The 21,782-nt window shown below is 49.8% G+C and overlaps 2 protein-coding genes and 1 pseudogene across 4 annotated transcripts in view; 1 reads left to right on the top strand and 2 right to left on the bottom strand.

Annotated features, from left to right (window-relative positions):
- The window catches only part of Ccdc33 (coiled-coil domain containing 33), a 99,485-nt gene extending 90,136 nt beyond the window's left edge, over positions 1–9,349 (bottom strand). Inside the window, exons 1-3 of the mRNA XM_031343436.1 lie at positions 9,040–9,349; positions 7,925–8,253; positions 7,708–7,824 (exon numbers count right to left, since the gene is read on the bottom strand). Of these exons, the coding sequence (XP_031199296.1) occupies positions 7,708–7,824; positions 7,925–8,253; positions 9,040–9,349 (756 nt within the window). The remainder of the gene's footprint in view (positions 1–7,707; positions 7,825–7,924; positions 8,254–9,039) is intronic.
- Positions 5,140–21,782, top strand: part of Stra6 (signaling receptor and transporter of retinol STRA6) — a 40,532-nt gene continuing 23,889 nt past the window's right edge. Inside the window, exon 1 of one of the 3 annotated variants that reach the window (XM_031343451.1) lies at positions 5,140–5,224. The gene's annotated coding sequence lies outside the window, so the exon portion shown is untranslated. Of the gene's footprint in view, positions 5,225–20,755; positions 21,085–21,436; positions 21,488–21,782 lie in introns of those variants that run through there. The other 2 variants (XM_031343447.1, XM_031343450.1) reach the window with 2 other exon arrangements.
- Positions 10,753–11,306, bottom strand: LOC116072149 (annotated as a pseudogene).

Consider the following 21,782-nt stretch of genomic DNA (forward strand, 5'->3'; position numbering starts at 1 on the left):
GTCATCCCTCAGCCCTCCCCTGGTCCTGACTGCTAGAGCAGAAAGTCTGGAATGCCATGGAGAGCAGGATTCCATCTCAGCTTTGCTGCTGGCTCTGCAGGACCTTGTCTTCTACAGGATTTAGTTTCCTCCACAAAAACTGAATACTGTCAGGCCACCCTGCCCTCCTCCTGAGACCAATATGATGCTCCAATGGGGCTTTGTGGGTGCCTAGTGAGGTATGGGCTCTGCCTTTGTCAGTCTGGCTCAGAGCAGCTTTCAAGACAGAAATCCCAGAGCCTGTAGAGGCACCATTTCCTCTCCATCCCCTTCGTATCTCTACAAAATTCTTTACTTCCTGATTTCTCCTTACCAGCCAGTTTCTTTCCTGGTTCTATATCCTGCTCCTACACTGTGCTCTGAGAGTTCCATTAGAACCCTGCCCTCTTCTGCCCCACCTATCCTTGAGGCATGGCTCAGCCTGCTATCACCCTGATATCTGTGAGAAGGGCTTTACACCATCTAAGTTCCCTCACCCAAACCCCGTAGCTTCCTCACTAGACACCACTGTGCCCATAGTTTGGCTGAGGACTATGAGGTCCAAGGAGGTCGGGGACTCCATCTGAGTTGTAACTGTTCAGATGGAGCTGGGTGGGAACTGAGGTTTAAAGCTACAATCTTCTAAATCCTCCCAGGGGGTTTGCTCCTAGATATCGTGGGTTTGGAAAGTCACTGTCTGTGCCTTCTATCTCTTCCCTGTGGCTATCCGGGCATTTCTCCAAGGGCTGGACACACAGACATTCAGTCTGTTGCTTGGGAAAGTGAATAGAATGAAGGCATGTGTGGCTAGATGGATGAATGAATGGATGCCCCCTTATGTCAAGTGAGGCTGGACCTCAGTACCCCAGGGGAGGCTGTGGGAGTTAGGTGGGGGAAGGACACCCCTATGCACACTCGGCTTGTCTCAGGAAAGAGACTACTTTGTGCTGGCCTCTGCACTTGCTGACCCTGAGACTTTGCAGACACAGCTTTGGAGGAGGGTGGCTGTGCTGACCCCAGTAGGTTAACCGTCATGGAGACTGAAGCATCCAGGCTGCTGGCTTTCCCTGCTGCCTGCCCCCATCTGCTGCCAGAGTTGAATTAAATATCAGTTTTCACACAGTGCTTTAATCTCACCTCATACATCACACATGCCATGTCCCCCAAGCCTCTCACTCACTCATTTGGTAGAAATTGTGTTCCGGGGTCTGTACAGAGAGGAAGCCAGCAGGCACAGGTCTAGATGTGGGGGCATTTGTGCCTCCCGGCTGTGTGCTTCTTATGAACTTGTCTTTGGGAGAGGACATGGTGTGGTTTTGCACACATTTAATCACTAGGTGCATGTGTGCACCTGTGAGCTTAAACACCTATGACAGTGATCGCTGGGGATGACAGGTGGGTGGGTCCATGGTTCCCTGGAGCTGGGGTTTGGCTGGCTAAGAGGACTTCAGAAGCAGGCACCCCCTTCCTCTTCATTTCCCCCCAAATGGATTTTGTCTGTCTCTGTCTGTCTCTGTCTCTTTCACACATACACACATGCAAGCATTCTCTCTCTTTGTCTCTCTCTGTCTCTCTCTGTCTCTCTGTCTCTCTCTCTGTCTCTCTCTCTCTCTCACACACACACACACACTCACACATACACACACACTCATATGGAGGTACCCTCTCTTTTCTCTCTCTCTCACACACACACTCATATGTAGGCTCTCTCTCTCTCACACACACACACACACTCATACACACACTCACATGCAGGTACCCCCCTCTCTCTCACACACACACACTCACATGCAGGTACCTCCCCTCTCTCACACACACACACATACTCACACACATACACACACACTCACATGGAGGTACCCTCTCTTTCTTTTCTCTCTCTCTCTCACACACACTCATATGTAGGCTCTCTCTCTCTCTCTCTCTCTCTCTCTCTCTCTCTCTCGCACACACACTCATACACTCACATGCAGGTGCCCCCCCCTCTCTTACACATACACACACACACACACACACACACATGCAGGCACCCAGGAGGTGTGAGTCAGCACCAGTCCTTGCTGGTGGGAGAGGGGAAAGGCAGAGAGGAGGCGGGCCAGCAGGGCCATCTGCTCTGTTCCCTTATAACAATCTGCTAATAGAGCCACTTCTCAGACTAGCACTCAGACTGGCCCTCTCTACCTTGCAAAGTGTGGTATCTGACTCAGGGATAGCAGGACTCACAAGTCCACGGCATTCCTCTTTAGGGAGACCAGCCAGGCAAGAAGGAGCAATCATGTTTTCTAGGTGCAGAAACGGAAGCCTGAACTATGCCTTGTTCAGCACAGACTCTCCTGCACACTCGTTGCTAGAACAGCAGCTAGCATCTATTAAATGCCTGCTACAGGGCATGCTGGACTGTATACCACTTCACTTTCACTCAGATCTTCCCAGCAACAGTGGACATAGGAGTTGTTCTCACCCATTTCACAAGTGGGGAAGCAGAGGCTGAGAAAGTCCTGAAATGTATACAAGGTCGAGGGGGATGCTAGATATACTGCATCCAGGTCATTGTAATCCATGTGCCCCCTTGTCACCAAAAGCTGGCTGCTCTGTTTCCCTGGCTGATAATGAAGGGGCCTCCACGACACGATTCCAAGGGCCTATAGAGACAGCGTAAAGATCAGGCAGTGTGAAGGCAGAGGCACAGGCACAGGCTTGTGCAAGGACATAAATACAGGACCCCTACAACTGATGCTCATCTAGGAGAGCCGCCCTGGGTGGGACCCTGGGTGGGACCTCTGGGTGCCCCCTTGAGGATTCCTTGGATAGGAAGTGCATCATTGCAGGTGGCCAATAGGCCATTATGGGGCCAGTCAGCCCCTGGCTCCTCCCCTTGGTGTGTGTGTGTTGGGGGAGGGCTTGGAAATACTCTGCCCTATCCTCCCCAGGGCCAGAACTAGCTACTCCACTGCTCTGTCAGCCTCAGCCTCACCACCATAGAGACAGGCTACACCCCTCCCTGTGTGGGTGACAGCGCTCTCTGAGAACGCCTTGACAGTGCCTTTGTTCCTCCGAAATAAAAGAAAATCGAGGTACAAAGGGAAACCTCAGGTAGCTTTTAGCAGGGCTCAGCTGCCTGGGGCAGAGTGTGTTCAAGCTGGAGGCACTTGTCACCAGAGCTTGGGGCGGGGGAGCCTCAGATCCCGCCCAGTCCCTATGTGGTAAGAGGGGTGGGAGGGTGGATAGCCCCATGATCACGTTTACTTAAGAAAAAAGCTCTTTCAAATAATGGCAAAGGAGAGAAAAAAAAATCAATGAAAATTGATAGGGAAATGTAAAACAGGGCTCTCTCCCGCCCTCCAGTGCGAGCGTGTGTGTGTGTGTGTGTGTGTGTGTGTGTGTGTGTGTGTGTATGTGTGTGTGTGTGTATATACAGAGAGGGGGTGGGGGAGGGGCATTTGCCAGGGCCTAAACTGACCAGCTTGGGGCTCCAGGCCCGGAAAGATGGGGGCTGGGAGTCAATCCCTGGCACGTGCCTGCAGAAAGGGGCTGGTGGCTGGGGGGAGGGGTGGCAGCTGAGTCTCTAACTCGAGTTAAGAGAGAGATTAATATATTCAATCTGCTCCAGGGTAATTGAGGGAACAATTGGAGTGTTTTTCTAAAGCCCATAAAACTGCCTCATTTGCAAGGAAGACCTGCCCCTGCTGCAGGCCACAGATTTGATGGAGGCAAGACAGGCAGAGAAGGGGACAGCTTGGGGATCCCGGTACAGAAGATTCTCGGAGAATCAGCCATATCAGCCAGGGAAGGGGCTAGCAGCTCAGTTCTAACCTGCATTCTCGTTCTGCACCTCCAACCACTTCCTTTTTGTAGTCCCAGACCTATCCCCCAACCTGTGAAATGGGCCACAGCATGCCTCTCTATCAGAAAGAACCGTGGCAGGTGGAAGCTTTGAAAGGCCAGGGAAGCAGGTCGGCATTGAGGGACCGGGACAACAAAGAGGTGCCCTGGCCTCCCTCTCCATCCCTCCAGGCCAGCCTCCTGAGAGTGAATGGGCAGTAAAGAGTGGAGTTAATGAAATCCGCATCGTGCGCCTCTCCCGCTTGAACCACTTTAGTCTCCAGGGCAATGGGAATAGAGCACGCAATAGTATGCAATAAAAGGCATAATGAATTTAAAAGCAGCCAGGAGAAGGAGAGTGAAGACTGGCAGCGCTCTGGCCCGAAGCTGGAGGGTTCCTGGGGCAGCGAAAGTGCAGACCTGCAGCTCGAGCCAGAATCGCGACCAGGAACAAACAGGCTGGATGGGGGTGGGGAGAGGGAGGGAACAAAGGGAAAGGAACTAGGTTACTACCGAGGTGTAGGGACAGAGGGTAGAGGTGAGGCTAGCCACTCAGCTCTCTCCGTGACGGCTTGGTTCTCCTCCACTTCTTAATAAAAGCCCCCCCACACACACACACACTTGTTAGTGCCAGAGCTACAGTTAGAATCCACAGGCTTCAAGCCAGGTGCTTCTCATTTGGTGCTTGCTTTATTAGCTTTCGTCTTTCTTTCTTTCCCTGCTCCTCTGGGGCAAAAATAAATAAATAAATGAAAAGGTGTTTTAAACGGAAGAAATAAAAAAAAATTAAAAGCGTCTTTTAAAAGGCTCCAGGGAAACAGAATCATTTCCATGAAACAAAACCATGCCTGTTTGGAAGCAGTACTGCTGGACGATCTCATCACACCCTCCTCCCTCTTCCTCCCCTCTTCCTCGGGGAGGAAGGGTCTTGTAGGAGGAAATTAAGGTTCAAAATCGCAGGAATCCCCAAGGTAGCCCCCGGAACTATGAGCAAGGAATTCAACTCATGTATGTTCCCAGAAACTCCATACCTGGGGATTTCCAGTTAAAAGTTTCCCTCTTTCAACAGCTCTGCCTGTAGGAAGATGTCCCTGAACTAGTGACCTTTGAGGGCACAATGGCTCAGGGACTGAAGACACCAGTCCTCTTTTCCCTCTCCACCCCCGCCAGGAGGCAGAGTGGGCCTTTTTTTGAAGGGGGAGGGGGGAGCTGGTCATTGCTCGGACTTGCCTGCACTCTCCACCCTTCTCCCCCAGGAGCTCTCTGCCTAGCGCTGTACAGACCACCTGCTTCCTCTCTGATCACTGAACCATCTTTTGGGCAAAGACAGATGATTAGTCATGTGATCTCAAAGCTGCCAGGAAGTGAATACAGGTAATATCAGGTAAGGACAGGCCTCTAAGGAAGCCCCTGTGCCCTCGAGGTAGCTCCTGCCAGTGTGTTCCTAGGGTCCTCCTTGGTGAATCAGGGCACCCCTGAGGGACCTCCACCCTCAGTCTCTGGCTGCTCGTGTTGGAAATATTCTCGGGAAAACAGTTCCTGCTAACCGCCCCCACCCCCTGGAAAATATTAGCTCAGAGCAACAGCATTTGGTGTGGCCATTTAGAACCAAGCGCAACCATGGCCAGGAAGGAAAAGGATTCAGACTCAGTCAGCAGACATGGGCACTGAGCCCTTTTCCCTACAGCCCAGTTAGATGCCCGCCTGCCCTTCATTCCATTGTTCTATTGTCCTGCCCCATGACCTTCATCTGTTATGCTTGGGGAAAATGGCACACACCACATAAAGCAAAAAGCACTCTTGAAACCAAAATTCTGCGCTGAACCAGTCGTTGAGCTGTCTGGTGCCAGCAGGGCTGAGAACAGGTATGAATGAATGAGCCCTGTGCTGGGAAAGGCTTCTTGGAGGAATCGAAGGCTTTTGCTTCTGGAGCCCAGAAGCCTGTTCTTAGACTTAAATTGAATGTTACCGAGGTTGCGCTGGAACCCCAAAATGAAGTTCTCTCTTGTTCCTTTTATTCCTCCTGTTCACTGCCTTCCTCTCTCCAGCTGTCAACCAGAAAGCCAGGGGAAGCCCTCCTCTCCTGGGGAAAGCCCCCTTGCTTATGAAATACTCTTATCTGGACTTCCTGTCCCTATCCTCAAGGCAGTGAGACAGTATGACTGCTAGGGTCCCTAGAGTTCCAGGCTACAGGTCCGAAGAGCAATAGAGCCTCACCAGCCCTTTGTGTCCTGCCATGGCCTCCAGGTATCTCTAGGGACAGGAGCTTGCTTTTCTTAGGCTGAGCTGCTGGGCTAAGTGTATCTAACTACAAGAAAGTCCCTTGTTCACAGGGAACCCTCCATTGTCTATGGCTCTGGCCCTGTCATCAGGGCTGTGATTGCTCACCTCCCACCCCCTAAGGGGTGCGATTTTCCTCTCCCTTCAAAGCTATTTTCTTGTCTCAGTAGAAGCAGACATCTGACACTTTAAGAGGGAGTATGGCGCAGAGATGATAGCTTTAAATAACAGAAATTAGAGCTGCTGAGGTCGACTGCAGCCATCTCGCCAGCTCCCCTCCCCCACCCCCAGCGGTCCAAATCTCCTTCACCCACATTTTACACTGTAGCCTGAGTACACCATCCATGTGGCTCAGGCTGGCCAGGCCAGGCTGAGACCCAAAGAGCAGGGACAGTTTGTTCCTGGGTTCTCGGCCTCCTCCCGAGTGTCCTGTCCCTAGATGATAGCATTAGACAGAGGGGCAGGGCCCAGGCTAGGAACACAGAGAGCTTTCAGCCTCACCTAGGCTGTCCGTCTCATCCAGAAACTTCCCCTCCAGAGCAGAATGGGGATGAGCACAGGAGTTGGTCAGAAAGGTGTGTTCATTGATTCAGAAATGAATGGACAAAGGTCAGAGTGGGCTATGCTGGAAAGCCAGGAGGCCGGATGAGAGCATTGATTCTGGGTCCCTGTCACATGCTGCCTGCTTACTTTGCATACAACCCTGTCCTCGAAGGTCCCCTCCCACACCTCGCTTTTTGCCCCCAGAATTGAATACCTCCCTCTGCTCTTTGCCAGGATAGCTTCAGCTTCTCCCACTTCTTACCCCATTGAACCTCTCCATGATGGAACTCAGTTTCCCTGCCTGCCTCCACTCAGTGCCAAGCAGAGAAAGGGGGGGGGGAGTGAGGAAGGGAGGGAGAGAGAGAGAGACAGAGAGGCAGAGACAGAGAGAGAGACAGAGAGAGACAGATAGACAGAGACAGAGAGAGACAGAGAGAAACAGAGAGAAAGAGAGAGAAAGAGAGAGAGAGAGAGAGAGAGAGAGAGAGAGAGAGAGAGAGAGTTCCATCTCAGCTTGTCCCTCTGCTGTCCACTGAACCACCCTCTTCTCTTTGCTAGCTTATACTAGACTTCACCCTGGAACCTTCTCCAAATTGCTACCTCTAAACCTCACTCACTAGTGTGGGTCTTACACAGCCAAATACGGGATGGAGGAGCCCATAGATGAATGGGGAAGGAAACAAAGAGCCCTTTCAAAATGACGCATCCTCTGAGAAAGCCTTTCCTGGACTTACACCCCCCTTTCAGAGCCTTCCTGACAGCACTGAGGACCATGCGTAAGACCATGTTGTATCCAATTGTATTGGCTCTAGTGACACTCCAATGCTTAGTGGCTATCCCGGCATTGGGTTCCACACACTACCGTGTTCTGAGGTTTCCAATAACTGTTGAGATTCAGTGGAATCCAGAATCCTGAGGTATGTTTTCTCCACCTGTGAAATAGACTACTGCTTGCTGTAAGTTCTCAATTGGACGTGATGCCTAGATGAGAGAGAACATGGCCATAGTAGGGAATCCTTCCACAGAAGGGCTGGCGCCCCTCACCTGAGCCTGATGCTTCCAGAGTCCTGGTTCCCAGCTGAGACCCTCCTGATCACTGTTGGTGCTAGTTGAACTCACAGAAGAGACTTCTGTCTTGTCACTCAGGGCCTCCCTTGAAGTCTGCTGAGAACGTAAGAGATTGAGGTTGGGGACTGTTGGGGTTGCAGACAGCCAGTTTCATCAGAGGCTATGTCCTGAGCTGGGACCCAGGAGCACCCACCTGTAGCTCTGCTTGGCTGGGCTCCAGAAGACAGTTTGAGACAGAGGACCTAGGGGCCCTGTGCACATGGAAGGCTACACTGTAAGCCAGGCCCCCACAGTGGCGGGCTGTGGGGTCCTCACTGGCTCGGAGAAGAGCCAGGTTGCCACAGTAGCGGTATAGGTCTTCATGATCCTGTGCTGTGAGGTTCATTCGGGGCTCATCTGGTCGTGGGTAAATGGGGAAGATGGCCTCACCTACCCTCTGAGCCTCCTGTCCTGAGGATCCATCCAGTCTCAGAGCCTCCACACGCAGATGTGCATCACTCTGCCCATCATTCTTACAGAATCCTGGGTGGAGAACATGGCTTTAAATGTGGTCCCTAGGATCTCCCTCCCTTTTCCAAGGGGTAAGAAGGACAGCCAGGGCCCTGGGGCAACTTGAACTGAACCAAAGTGATCTTGGCTAAGAATTCCCTTGTGGGTGACTCCTCTCAGCCTCCACTCAAGACTCCTCCTGTTTACCTATGCCTCATGTGACCCCATCAGAGTGATGAGGCATATAGCCCATGGGATTGTTCTGGGTCCTGACACCACTCTGGGCCAGGGAAGAGTTTGGCCAGCCTTAGCCTGGGATATACACCAGGACTGTTGCCTGGTAAGTACTCCTTCTAAGCCTGAATTTTCTAGATCACTTAGGTAGTTTTGACTTAAAACTCCTGCCTCTTTGTACCCAGTCTGGAAGCTCCCAGAAAGTAAAACCAGGATCTTCTATCCATCCAGTCTCCATTCCTACAATCAGCAGGAGCTCAGGGGGCTTTTAGCATCATTCCATCCATGTACCGTTCACTGCCTAGATCTAAATGCTTTCTTTGGGCTTGCCTCTATTAAATTCATACCCCAGTTTAGTTCCTCTTCACCTTTGCCCTTTTCATCCATGTCAGGCTAAAGGAAGCAGGAGCTTTACTGGGCCAGCGTTTGCCCAAGGCCACATAGTCACACAGACAGAGCTTGGAATTGAGGCTGGAGCTCTGCCTCTGGCTGTCCAGATTCCTTGCAGTCCCCCAGGGTCCTGATCAGGTCTAGGACAGAAGTCCCTATATCCTCCTTCCCCCGACCCTTGACTTCACTTTGTACCTTTGGGTAAAGTAAAGATAAATTTGCTCCTGGTGAAGGTGAGACTCTGGCCAGGATCCTGCTGCTCAATGACCTCAGTGATAGCTGAGCAGGCTGGAAGGGGGTCCCCATCATTGACTCTCAGCTGCACTCCAGCATTGGAGCCTGCCTGCAGTGGGTTCACAGCTGACAGCCTCAGGGCATACCGGCCCTCCTCATTAAATCCCACACTCAAGATCTCAAACTCCAAGTCCAGTGTCTTCTCTTCTGCCTTCAGTCTCTGGCTCAGCAGGGATGCAGGGAGGTAGGGATCAGGACCTCTGAAGGCCATGGCTTTAGCCAGGGTCAGAACTTCAGGCTAAGCCCTGCCCTCTCCTGCTCACAGTCCTGTCCTGGGTCCAGTCGGAAAGCGGACAGATTGGGCTCTTGGGGCCACACCTCACCCTTCTGTTTGTTTGAGAAGGATCCAGGCAACAAGCCAGGAAACTGAGCCTGAACTGGGGAACAAAAGCATCGATTAACTCTTCCTACTTATCATTTGATCTCTCAGTAAATATTCATTGAGAACCTAGTGTATATGAGGTGCTGTCTTGGGCATTTTGAACATAGCAATGAGCCAAACACATTCCCGCCCTCCTGAAGCCTGTCTTCTAGTGAAGGTAGCAGGCAGAAAAGACAAAGATAAACGAGAAATATGGAAAATGAATGATCAGGGCTGGGACTCATCAGTAATGTACTTGCTGCACTTGCAGCATGAGGACCTGAGTTTGAGTCCCAGCACCCATGGAAACTGGGAATGGTGGTGTATGCTTATCATTTTAGTGCTGGAAAGGCCCAGGCAGGAAGAGCCCTGAAACTGGTCAGTCAGTCTAGGAGAGTCAGTGAGTTCCTCTCTTAAAAAAAAAAAAAAGTAAAAGGGTCCTGAGGAATAATACCCGAGTACCTGAGGTTGACCTCTGGCCTCTACACACACACACACACACACACACACACACACACACACACACACACGTGTACCTGTACACACACATACACATGTGTACTTGTACTCATGAATGTATATACATTCTTAAACTATACACACACACACACATGCATACATGCACACACAGCCAAATTATCAAGTGTGCTAAGAGATGATATACTTCATACATTCTATAGAAAAATGGGGGCACATGTGGTGTTCAGAACTCTCCATTTCTGGGGAACCTGTCTCTACCTGGGAGTCCTTAGTGTGGATGTGGGAGAGAGGTCACCAGGGTAGGCGAATGTATGATTCATATCTGCTTCTGTAGCCAGCTTACCTTAGACAAGACACACAGCTTTACAGAGAACTTGGCCTCTCAAAGCAAGGTTGTCAATCTAGAGTCTGTGCTTCTTCGTCCTGGGTTTCAGTGGAAACCAGAGGATCCTAGACACTCTTCAAAAAAGACTAAGTCTACTGCCACCACTACTCCCACCACTGCCACCACCGCCACCGCCGTCACCACCAGTATCACTACCTACTGTGTCCAGCACAGTCTTGGGCAGTACAGAAAAGGAGGGTAATGGTAGAAAGAGACACAAGACTCTGGGTTCCCCTTAAGAATGAACAAATTTTATTTTCCTCACTGTTGTTTATACAGTACCGAGCTATTAGAGATGACATTGCAAGCAGACCTTGAGCACAATCTCTTTTTAGTATATACAATTTACTTTTTTTTTAACTTTATCTGCATTTATTTTATTCTGAATTTATTCCTGAGCCATGAGTTTTTGTTTCTTCAGTTTCTTCTGGGCTATCTTTTTCTTCTGTGCAGCCTCCTCTTCTGGCTTTGGAACAATCTGTTCCTTCTCAGTGAGATCATCTCCACGTGGCAGAGGGAGCTCATGGATGGGTTAACCCGGCCATGAGCTCTGTAGGTTTGTTGGCACATCTTAGGTGCCTTGTTCACCTGGATGTGTTCAATGGCTAGAGAATCTACGTCTAAACCCTTAGGTTCAGCATTCCTCTCTGCATTTTTAAGCATGCACAGTAAAAACTCAGCATTCTTTTTCGGCCACCATCCCTGTGTCCAGCCCCATTGTTTGGCCTGGGCGCACCTACCGACGCCACCATTATACTGCAGGAATGGCACACATTGCTTCTTTAAAGTGACATCCTTCAGATACTTGGTAGCTTTTCGATATGCATAACCCGTGATGGTCTGGACAGTTTCCTGGATTTTCTTAAAGTGAACATGAAGGTTTGAACCTCTTGATTTGCATGATTTTGTGGGGATTTCTCGATCAAGAGAGTAGCAAATCATCTTCACAGGTCACCTCTGGCCGCTTTCAGGGAGAGACTTCTTATTTCTATTTTATGTATATTGGTGTTTTCCTGCATGCTTATCTGTGTGAGGGGTCAGATGCCCTGGAACCGGAATTACAGACAATTGTGAGCTGCCATGTGGGTGCCAGGGATTGAACTCAGGTCCTTTGCAAGAATAGCCAGTGTTCTTAACCACTGAACCATCTCTCTAGTCTCAAGCATGGTCTCTTTGACCTCCTTATCTGAATTCTTTCTTTTGTACTTCCTTGAATTAGTGGCCTAATTTCTCTCCTGCTGGGGGACATTTGCACTGGCTTTATCTCCTGCCTGCTGTTTCCCATGGCCATGGGGCCACACATCAGGGTTTGTGCTTGAGGAAGGAACTTCAAGACCATCTGGACCTGAACAATTAGCACCATCACCACCAACCACCCTTAACAGAACCATTGTCACCTCTACGTCACTACCGCCATCCTCATCATCTGATAATGTTAATATCGTTGCCATTGGCCATGACATTCCCCTGAGCAGTTTCTGGACACCAGACACTCTTGTGATTCTATAAGGCAGACATAACTATTTCCTGTTTTCTAAATGGACAATGTAAGGCTGAAAGAATGTCGAGGCACAAAACGTCCTAGGATCGACCCAAAAAATGTGATACCTTCTACTGGAGAAATTCTGTAGCCTGAAGCTATAGAAGGGCAGTTCTGAGTCTGTAGAGGATGCTTGTGAACAGCACAGCTTGTACTCAGAACAGTCCTCTTGCAGTTAGCTGTGTCAGCTGAAATCATTTTCATAAAGGAAGAGGCACTGATCTGAAGGTGGCTGCTAGCAAGCCCAGCTAAAGGTCCCAGTATATGTGGCAGGCTTCCTTTACAACTATCAAATTCAGTTTCCTTGGGTCCCCAATGAGACACTGAGGAAGAGTTCTAGTGACCCAACATATAGCTGACATTCAGTAGATCCCTTCTCCCTGACTGTTGGTACCCCTTCAGTGTGATGGGCAACAGTGGGACAGAGAAGCCATCCTAGTCCTAGTCGTTTGAAACCCTGTAAGTCACACAGGGAAAAGGTCACAGAATGGCTGTTGAGGAGAGGGGGGATGATGGATGGCAAAGGCTACCTGAAAACCTGCATGTAGCCAGCCATGGACTAGAGGTTGTGATTTGTCTCTGCCTGTCTGCTCCTGAAACAAGGTGGCTTAGTTAACCAGCTCTCTTCGTTTGTATGTCTGAAGCCACTTCCAGAGATGTCATAGATGAGAATCCATCCAACCTGCTCCAAGGCCCAGTGACCTCTGCTCACTGCACCCCCCACCCCCCACTGCTCCAGAAGGCAAGGCCTGTGTGCAGAAGAACTGAGGGTTTTCTCAACTGGACCTTCCAGTCCCTTCAGAACTGTTGTTTCCCTGATGACCTCTCCATCTTGTCACAAAGCTTCTGAGGTGGCTTTTTAGCTTCAGCATCGTTTAGGACCCTCCACTATCTGGCATCCAATCCTTTCCAAGTATCCCTTGCCTACTCTGTCTTTCTGTCTCTCTGTCTCTCTGTCTCTCTGTCTCTGTCTCTGTCTCTCTGTGTGTGTGTGTGTGTGTTTGTCTGTTTATGTGTGTTCCATGTATTTATAAAACAAACAAAAAAAAACCCAAGCAAAAACCAAAAATTAGGTTGATGGGATGACTCAGTAGGTAAAAGCACTTCTTGCTACCAAGTCTTACAGCCTGAGTTCAATTCCTGGGACCTACACAGTGGAAGAGAACATTCACTCACATACACAATAGATGATAGATAGATAGATAGATAGATAGATAGATAGATAGATAGATGTAAAAATTTTTAAAGAAAACAACAATAACAACAACAACAACAACAAAAAACCTGCATCTGGGGAGGTGGCTCAATTGCTAGGATTCTTGCTTAGCATACGCCAAGCCTTACGTTTGATTTCAGGACCACATAAATATGAGTATGAGGAGGTAGAGGCAGGAAGATCAGAAGTTCAAGGTCAAGAAGCAACACAAAACACCAATTATTTTTAAAATTACATACATAGATATAAGCAGATAGATAATGTTTTTTAAAGTACAGTTCAGGAACATTTTCTTTTTGCTGCGTTATCAAGATCTAGAACTCTTTATCTCATAAAACAGAAACTGCCCCTGCCCCCCCCCCCCATTAAATAACAGCTCCCTTCCCCCAGCGCTCATTCCCTGGCAGCCTTACCTTTTGCTTCCAGTGTCTGCATGCTCATTGGACAGACCTCTCCAGGTGTCCTATGAATGGAGCCTCTCAGCATTGTCCTTTTAGACTGGCTCACTGCCCACAGGATAGCTTCTTGGGGAAGGCTCAAATTGCACCCTGTCAGGTCTATCCTGCACCTTCACACTGCCTGCCTGCCTTTGCTGGTGTGGTTCCTCTGCCCACACTGCCCAGCTCTTTCTGGAGCAAGACTGCTCTTCCTGCAGCCCGCCAGGGATGCTCTCCTCAGCTACCTTGTACTCTTTTCTGTCCTGTTGCAGCTGAGGACCTACCAACTCCTTATTGAAGTTTCTTTAGGGAGCATGTGGTGGTTTGTGTGCCAAGATCAGGACAGGTAATAGTGATCTGGGAGGTGATTAACTCATTATGGAGTGAATGAATGATTCATTGATAAAGACAACTCAGCCAGGGCTGGAGAGAAGGCTCAGCTGTGAAGAGCACAGGTTGCATTCTGGAGGATCCAGGTTTGACTCCCAGCATGCACATGGTGGCTGGAAATCTTCTATAACTCCAGCCCCAGAGAATCCAACATGCTCTCTGGCCTTTGTGAGTTCTGCATACACTTGATGCATGGACATAAATGCACCCAGGTACACTGAATAAGAAAGAGAAATTGAAGACAACTCAGCTTCTATTTGTGACTCTTTCCCCTGGATTCCAACTGTGAGAAGTTAAGAGCGTTTGGGGCTTTTGAACACAACCTAAGGAGCCTTGGTGTGCACAGAAGGGAGAGAAGGCATGACGGACAGTGAAGCAGGACAGAGGCAGGACCCCCACCCCCACCCCCCGTTGCTTAGACTTCCCAGAAGAGTCATGGTCTCAGTTCTCCAGAGATGGTTGTAGCATCTTAGCAAGCTAGAACTGGACAGCTATGTTTTACACTTGGAGAAACTAAGTCCAACTGAGCATAGAAAGAAAAGTCTGGATTCTCATTCTTTTTTGTTTTGTTTTGTTTTTGTTTTTCAAGACAGGGTTTCTCCGTATAGCCCTGGCTGTCCTGGAACTCACTCTGTAGACCAGGCTGGCCTCAAACTCAGAAATCCGCTTGCCTCTGCCTCCCAAGTGCTGGGATTAAAGGTGTGTGCCACCAATGCCCAGCTCATTCTTTTTTTAAAAAAAGATTTATTTATTTTATTTTATGTATATGAGTACACTATAGCTGTACAGATGGTTGTGAGCCACCATGTGGTTGATGGGAATTGAATTCAGGACCTCTGTTCGCTCTGTTCGTTCTGGCCCTACTCGCTCCGGCCCAAAAATTTATTTATTATTATATCTAAGTACACTATATCTGTCTTCAGACACATGAGGGTATCAGATCTCATTATGGATGGTTGTGAGCCACCATGTGGTTGCTGGGATTTGAACTCAGGACATTCAGAAGAGCAGTCAGCGCTCTTATCCTCTGAGCCGTCTCACTAGCCCTGGACTCTCATTCTTCTTAATAGCTTTCAAAAGGCTCAAACCTCAGGTGAGGCTGTCCTAGGTTGCAGAACCTGTGCTTCCCTTCAGTGTGGAGGAAGGCCTAGGGAACCAGTGGTCGCAGAAGACTGGCTTCCAAGACACCTTCTGCAGTCCTAGCATGAAAGCCTTAATGGGGCCCTGGACTCTCCTTTCTTCTGCAGAAGAATGGCCACTCAGAGGCTGCTGGGGTCTGGAAGAGCCTGGGTCTGTAATTAGCCACCCCAGAGGGCCTCTTCCTGTTTTCCACAATGGCTCTTTTCAGCCTGCCTGCCAGCACCCCTGGGCTCCTAAGGGCTCTTAGGCCCCCATCTCCAGGCACCTACCTCCTACTCCCTCTCCACCCACCCACTCCCAGCCTCTGCCTAGAGCTGAGCTCTCACCAAAAGCACGGATATCCGAGAGTCCTCTGGAAGTTGCTGAGACCTGTAGCTGAGACGCTCGTTCTCTTCCACAGCAGAGGAAACAGGCCAGAGAAACCAGGTGGGTGGAGAGCGTGGGCTCAGGTCTGCTGATGTCCAGACCGTGGGATCCCTAGATGACCCCATCTCCCCTTAGGCCTGCATCTTGAGTTCACCTGAGGTTTGAGCCTTTTGAACGCTATTAAGAATAAGAGTTCAGGGCTGGTGAGATGGCTCAGAGGGTAAGAGCACTGACTGCTCTTCCGAAGGTCCTGAGTTCAAGTCCCAGCAACCATCTCCTTCCAAAGCCTCCTTCCTTTTAGCTCTCATCCTGTTCCCTTCAGGTCTGAGTGTCACCCAGCTCACAGGGTGACAGGGTTACCAAGTGAAGCATCATGACCAGTCTGTCTCCACATCAGACTGAGAAACTAAGGCCCAGGTTGGAACTTAGACTCACTCAGCTTATAGGTGGCAAAGGCACAGTCATTATAAAAGCCTGGTCCCTTCCCAAAATGAAAGGCTTGCCTGCCTGGAAACGGTCTTCTCCCTCAGACAGAAGTCCCAAGCTCAACATCGACCAAGCCAAGAGTGCCAGAGCCATTACTGAAATCCTCTGACTCTGGCTTTAGCAGGGTAGAAGCTGTGGGAATAAGCTGGGGCTCCCAGGGATCCTGAGGATCACATCTGCAAGCCCCTTCATCAGCTTTGCCTCTGAAGGCTAAACTTCCAGGGGAAGCAAGAGGGGGAGGGCAGGCTCAGTGGCAGTGTCAGCAGCACTGGCCTTCGGGAGTCTGATTGCTGACTGCTGGGTCGTCCAGCAGGCTCCTGGTACCCAGGGGTGGCTAGCTGGCTCATGCCTGTAGACTGGGATCCTGTTGACTCCAGGTGTATAGGAACTCCCAAAGAGCGGGTGGGTAAGTTGTAAAATGGAGCAAGAATGGGGATGGGGAGCAGGGGGAGTTGACCTGGTCAGAGACCAGAGGGAGGAAGGTCTGGGCTAAGAAAGGTCCTGTCTGAAACCTTTGGGAGGAGGAATAGGTAGGGAAGGAGGAACAGTGTGTGTGTGTGTGTGTGTAGGAAGCAAATTTCATAGGCAGGGAAGGAGGAACAGTGTGTGTGTGTGTGTGTGTGTGTGTGTGTGTGTGTGTGTGTGAGAGAGAGAGAGAGAGAGAGAGAGAGAGAGAGAGAGAGAATAGTGATAGGAGAGAGGCATGGTGGGCTGGAGCATGGTAAAGTGCTTGCTTCGCAAGCAAGACTGGAATTTGATCCTTAGAATCCACAGAAAAATGGTGGGCATGGTATCATCCCCACGTAATCTCAGCACTGGGGAGATAGAGGTGGCAGAATCCCTGCAAACGTAGTTTAATTGTTGAGCTTCAGGTCAATGATAGACACTATCTCAAAAGAGGGAGGCAGCACTGAGAGCATACACACAGATGCACACACATACACATAGAGGTTTGCACACAGAGATGTACACACACACAGAGAAGCACACATACACACACACAGACACACACACACACACACACACACACAGAGAGAGAGAGAAAGAGAGAGAGAGAGAGAGAGAGAGAGAGAGAGGTGCACACAGAAACATATTCTAAACTGGGCACAATTGCTTATACGTCCTAGCACTAAGAAGGCAGAACTAGGAGGATTGAACTTGAACTTGCTACAAGTTCAAGGCCAGCCTGAGCAACTGGATTGATAAATAAAGTAAGGAAGGGAGGGTTAGAAATAAGTTTGGAAGGGGCTGGAGAGATGGCTCATCGGTTAAGAGGACTGACTGCTCTTCCAGAGGTCCTGAGTTCAATTCCCAGCAACTACAGGGTGGCTCACAACCATCTGTAATGGGATCTGATGCTCTTTTCTGGAGTGTCTATAAACATCTACAGTATGTATGTGTGTGTGTATACATATATATGTATATATTCTTTTTCTTAAAAACAAAACAAAAAAGAAATAAGTTTGGGAACAAAGAAGGAGACCACCACAACAACTGGAGTGTCTGAACAAAGCAAACTTCATTTTTGATGAAGAGGGTAAGCTCAGAAGATCAAACACCCTGAACAGGAAGTGCACTGGGTTTTATCCTAATCAGTGATGACTGTGTCTTTCCCCTTTGGCTGGGGTCTGACCTCACAGTCGTAATTCAATTGGCTAGTCTGAAAAGAATTGGCACACTGAAAATGATCGAAGGGGAAAGAAGTCACTTGCTCCAGGCCATCAAATTCTTGGAATACAGAAGCTGGCTTCTGTGTAAACAAAGGTTTTACTGAATAGTGTATGGGGGATTAAAACATTCTCATACAAGTCTTATAAGGGGAGGAAGATAAAAGGATTTGAATTGTTTGTCATAAGTACCCATTTTGTAGTAGATGATAGAAAAGACCCATTTGGCATTTCTTACAGAGGAAAGAAAAGTATAAAGGAGGGGAGACAGAAAGATGGAGACAAAGCATGCTCGTGTTCAGGATGGAGGGACTTGTGGACAGGTACAGACAGCCAAGCAGGACAATGAGATGGAAAATGTTTAGTATTAGAGATGCACAGACAGCTGCACACCGACAGTGGGCAGATAAGCTGTTAAGTGCTATGGCCCAGGCCCGCCACTCGTATTAGTGTACTGAAGGGGTCTTCACCTAATCCCAGAGTGGGTCTCCTAACTCCAAAGTGGAGCAAGCCCAAACTGTAGGAAGGGCGTTTCTGGGGCAGAGCAGTGTTCCTTGAGTGGAATAGGGACGGGGAGACATTGGGTAGGAATCTCTGACCTAACTTTTCCCTTAGCTACTGACCCTGCCACATCATGCAATGTCTACGATTAGCTCTCTTTTGACTATGACAGACTATTCACCTTATGGTCCGTGCTCAGCTCAGGCTCCATCTTTGCAGCTAACTTACTGTTCTGCTCTTCCTAACTCACGACATTTATCTTATAGTCCCAGAAGAGTTCTTGAGATCTGGCTTTCAAAACTGCATTTTAGCCTTCTGGAAACAGGAAGAGGTAAAGAAAGTACCCCTCTTTTAAGAGCATGTCCTAAGAGTACTCTTTCCATTTCACTGACTAATACTTAGTCTCAGGGTTGTCCCTAGCTGCAAGGGAGTCTGGGGGATGAGCAATGCTGGCTGGAGTCGTGCAGCTCCGTGCAGCTCCGTGCAGCTCCGTGCAGCTCCGTGCAGCTCCGTGCAGCTCCGTGCAGCTCCATGCAGCTCCCTGCTGCCTCCCAGCTGCCTGCTGCCTTGTTATCTACATCAAGCTTCAGCACATCCTTATAGTTTCCTATCACTTATTAAGGGATTATACATCTGGTGAAAGTTTGAAGCATTCATTTACAAGAAGGAAAACCCCTTTTGCTAGGTTCACCCCTCATCCCTCCATGTGTTGAGGGTGAAGCAGGCAGGAAAAAAGGGAAAAAGAAAGGCCCCTCTCTCCATGCTCCCGCAGCCATCTGCTTCTCAGGCATCACTTAGGACACATAAGACCAATACGTGGGCACCCTCTGGCACCTGAGCTGGCATGTCCGATGGCTGCTAACTCTCTTTACAAATGCTTTGGTTGGTGGTCAGTGGAAGACAGCCAGTGCCTCCTCAGTTAGGGCCGTTTGCTTCTCCTGTGTTAAAGAGTAAAATCCTATATGTCACCTAAAGGAGACTTGTGTAAACCAAAAGATGAGGGAGAAGGAAATGAGGGCAAAACTGTCCCTTAGGGAGACCTGTCCTTCACACCTCAAAGCCCCATCCCTCCATGCAGAAGTTCAGACTCAAGGCTGATCTCTACATTCACAAAGCCCAACATCTCTACTCCCTCTTCCCTCCAGCCCCCACCCCTAGCAGCTGCCAAGCTTGGGCTTTCGAGCCTTGTTGTTCAGGGAACCCTCTTTTCCCCTGACTCCAACAAATAGTCCTCAAGTTCCCTTCTGTGTCTTGGTGAAAATTCCTTTATCCAGGAGACCCAGGACCAGCAATGGGTTGCCTGCGTCACATAGCAACAGTGAGGTCACTCTGAACGGTTTGCTTTATGCTTGCCAGATACACTTCTTACGCTGTCACCCAAACACACACACACACACACACACACACACACACACACACTCACTCACTCACTTCTTATCTGAAGCATACAACAGGATGTTAATTTCTGTATGGTTCTGTCACTGACTGGATGTGTGTCACTGACTGGGCAGTGTGTCTTGGAATCTGCCATATTGGGAGGTACCTTCTTTATTGCAGTGAAAGGATTCATCACTGTAGACTATCAAAGCATCATGAAGGGTATGGGGCTTATTGGTATCTGTTTTTTTTTTTTCTCCTATTGTAAACAGCCTTGGGCTTCTGTCTGCATATCCATGAAAGGGACTTTTGGCTTATGGCTTAGTCCATCTACCTAAAAGTAGTTCTCCCCAACATGGAACCATCAACATCAGCGCCCAGCCGCCTGACAGCTTCCCAGCCAGCAGCAGCTTTGGGCTGTATGTGTTCCTTCTCCACCCCTCTCCTGCGGGGCAGCTGAATGCCTCCCACCTGGGTATAGCGCACACTCCTGCTCCCTTCTCCTGGGGCCACAGAGAGCCTATGGTTCCAGGCCGACCACACTAATGGACTGCAACAACTTTCTTTTTCATAAAAGAGAGACTGCCCTCTCCAGGTCTATCTTCTGAGAAGTAGGGCTCCTTTCTTGTCCTAGCCCGGCATCCACTCTCTCCTTACTCATCCTGCCGCAATAGATGCTTTGGCATCCCTGCAGGAGAAGGACTGGGGAGGATAGTGAGCATTGCACACGAGTGCTGGCCATCTGTTGTTGTCCCCCTTGCCTTGGGAGTGTACAAAAGTGTGCTAGGATGGTGAGTGAGTGGGACCTAGAGCTGCAGGGTCTTTGTGAGGTGTGGAAGAGGAGGGTCTCGGAGGGACTCTTTGGCTTCCTCCTAGAATGACTCATACCAGAAATTCCAGCTTCATCCAGTGTGCCCCCCCTCCCTACCCCATGGTCAGGGCCCTCAGCGCAGCTGGGCAACAGCAGGATGCTGATCAGTTATTAAAAGCTGAGCTGGTGGCTGGGCTCAGTACAATTCATCAGGCGATGGCCCCCTGGGAGTGATGGATAGTGACAAATGAGGGTAGGAAGGGGGGGGGGGTTCCTGAGCTACCCGTGGCCACAGCTAGGGAAACTCAGCCTTCAAAGCCCTGGCTTCTCCGGTGGGGGTGATTCTGAGGGCCAGGGGGATCAAGTTTCAAGTTTCGGGCAAATGGTTTAGGGGCGGAGAGACTCCACGGCAGGAGACTCGCTCCTGCCCCGGTTGTTGTGCAGGGGCCCCAGCAGCTCAGGGGCACAGAGCTGAGCAGACAGAGGGGGGTAGGCCCGGGTGATCCCAGAGGTCTAGGGCTGAGAGGGGGCTCCTTTCCAGGAGATCAAGCAGTGGTGCTTAAAGCAGGTGTGGGGCTCCTGCTCAGGGCAACTACTGTGGCCTCACAACCAGCCAGCCTCCGGGATCCCAGCTCTGACAGGGCTGAGATCCAGAAAAGAAGGCTCTAGTTGGTCAGGAGCACTCTGCTGCGTCTCCCCAGATCGGTCAAGGAAGTGGAAGAGGTCCAGAAGGGGAAGTCAAGGAAGCTTTCAAGGTGAAGTGGGCTGGAGCCAACCTGGAAAAGCTAGGTAGGACTGTGACGCAGAGCCAAACTGTGGAGGCCTGAAGGGGTGGGAGCAGGGGGAGGGGCTATTCGGAGGGACCAGATTGCAACAGCGAGTGGGAGCTTGAAAAAAAAACATACCGGAATGTTACAAAAGTCACATCAGAGCAGGACCCAGGTTCTGTGACAAGAGATGGATAGAAAACCCCAGCCTGGGGTAGGCAGGAGATCTCTGACCAGTCAGTAAAAAGCTCAAGGGCTCACTGTGGTGGTACCACCCAGGGAGGACATAGGCGAAAGGAGACCCCTAGACCCTTAAAGCCCTGCAACCTTTGTGGGATTTGTGGCATTCCAGATCTGAAGCCTGTGCAGCATGCAGAGATCACCAGCAGTGTCTCACCAGAAGGGAGACCCGTTACTCCACAAGAGTAAGAATGTTGCCTTTGTCCTGAGCAGAAGCCCTCCATCACCTCTCCCATGGTCTGTCTCAATCCACTCCTCTGGGAGAGGAAGAGCATCCTCTCCCCTGGAACAGCCAGCTACCCTGCTCTGCCTCATCTTACTTCAACCCAGAACATGGTGCTATAGTCGAGGAAGCATAGAATTCTAGGGAGGCATCCCATGATGCTCTGACCCTCCTGTTTGGCAAAAGAAAAAAGAGATAAAGAACACCCACACTTACTTTCTCTCAAGCTTGGCAGCCAACAGGTTGCTTCCCAGCCC

Source organism: Mastomys coucha, unplaced genomic scaffold (assembly GCF_008632895.1).
Source record: "Mastomys coucha isolate ucsf_1 unplaced genomic scaffold, UCSF_Mcou_1 pScaffold23, whole genome shotgun sequence".
Taxonomy (NCBI): domain Eukaryota; kingdom Metazoa; phylum Chordata; class Mammalia; order Rodentia; family Muridae; genus Mastomys; species Mastomys coucha.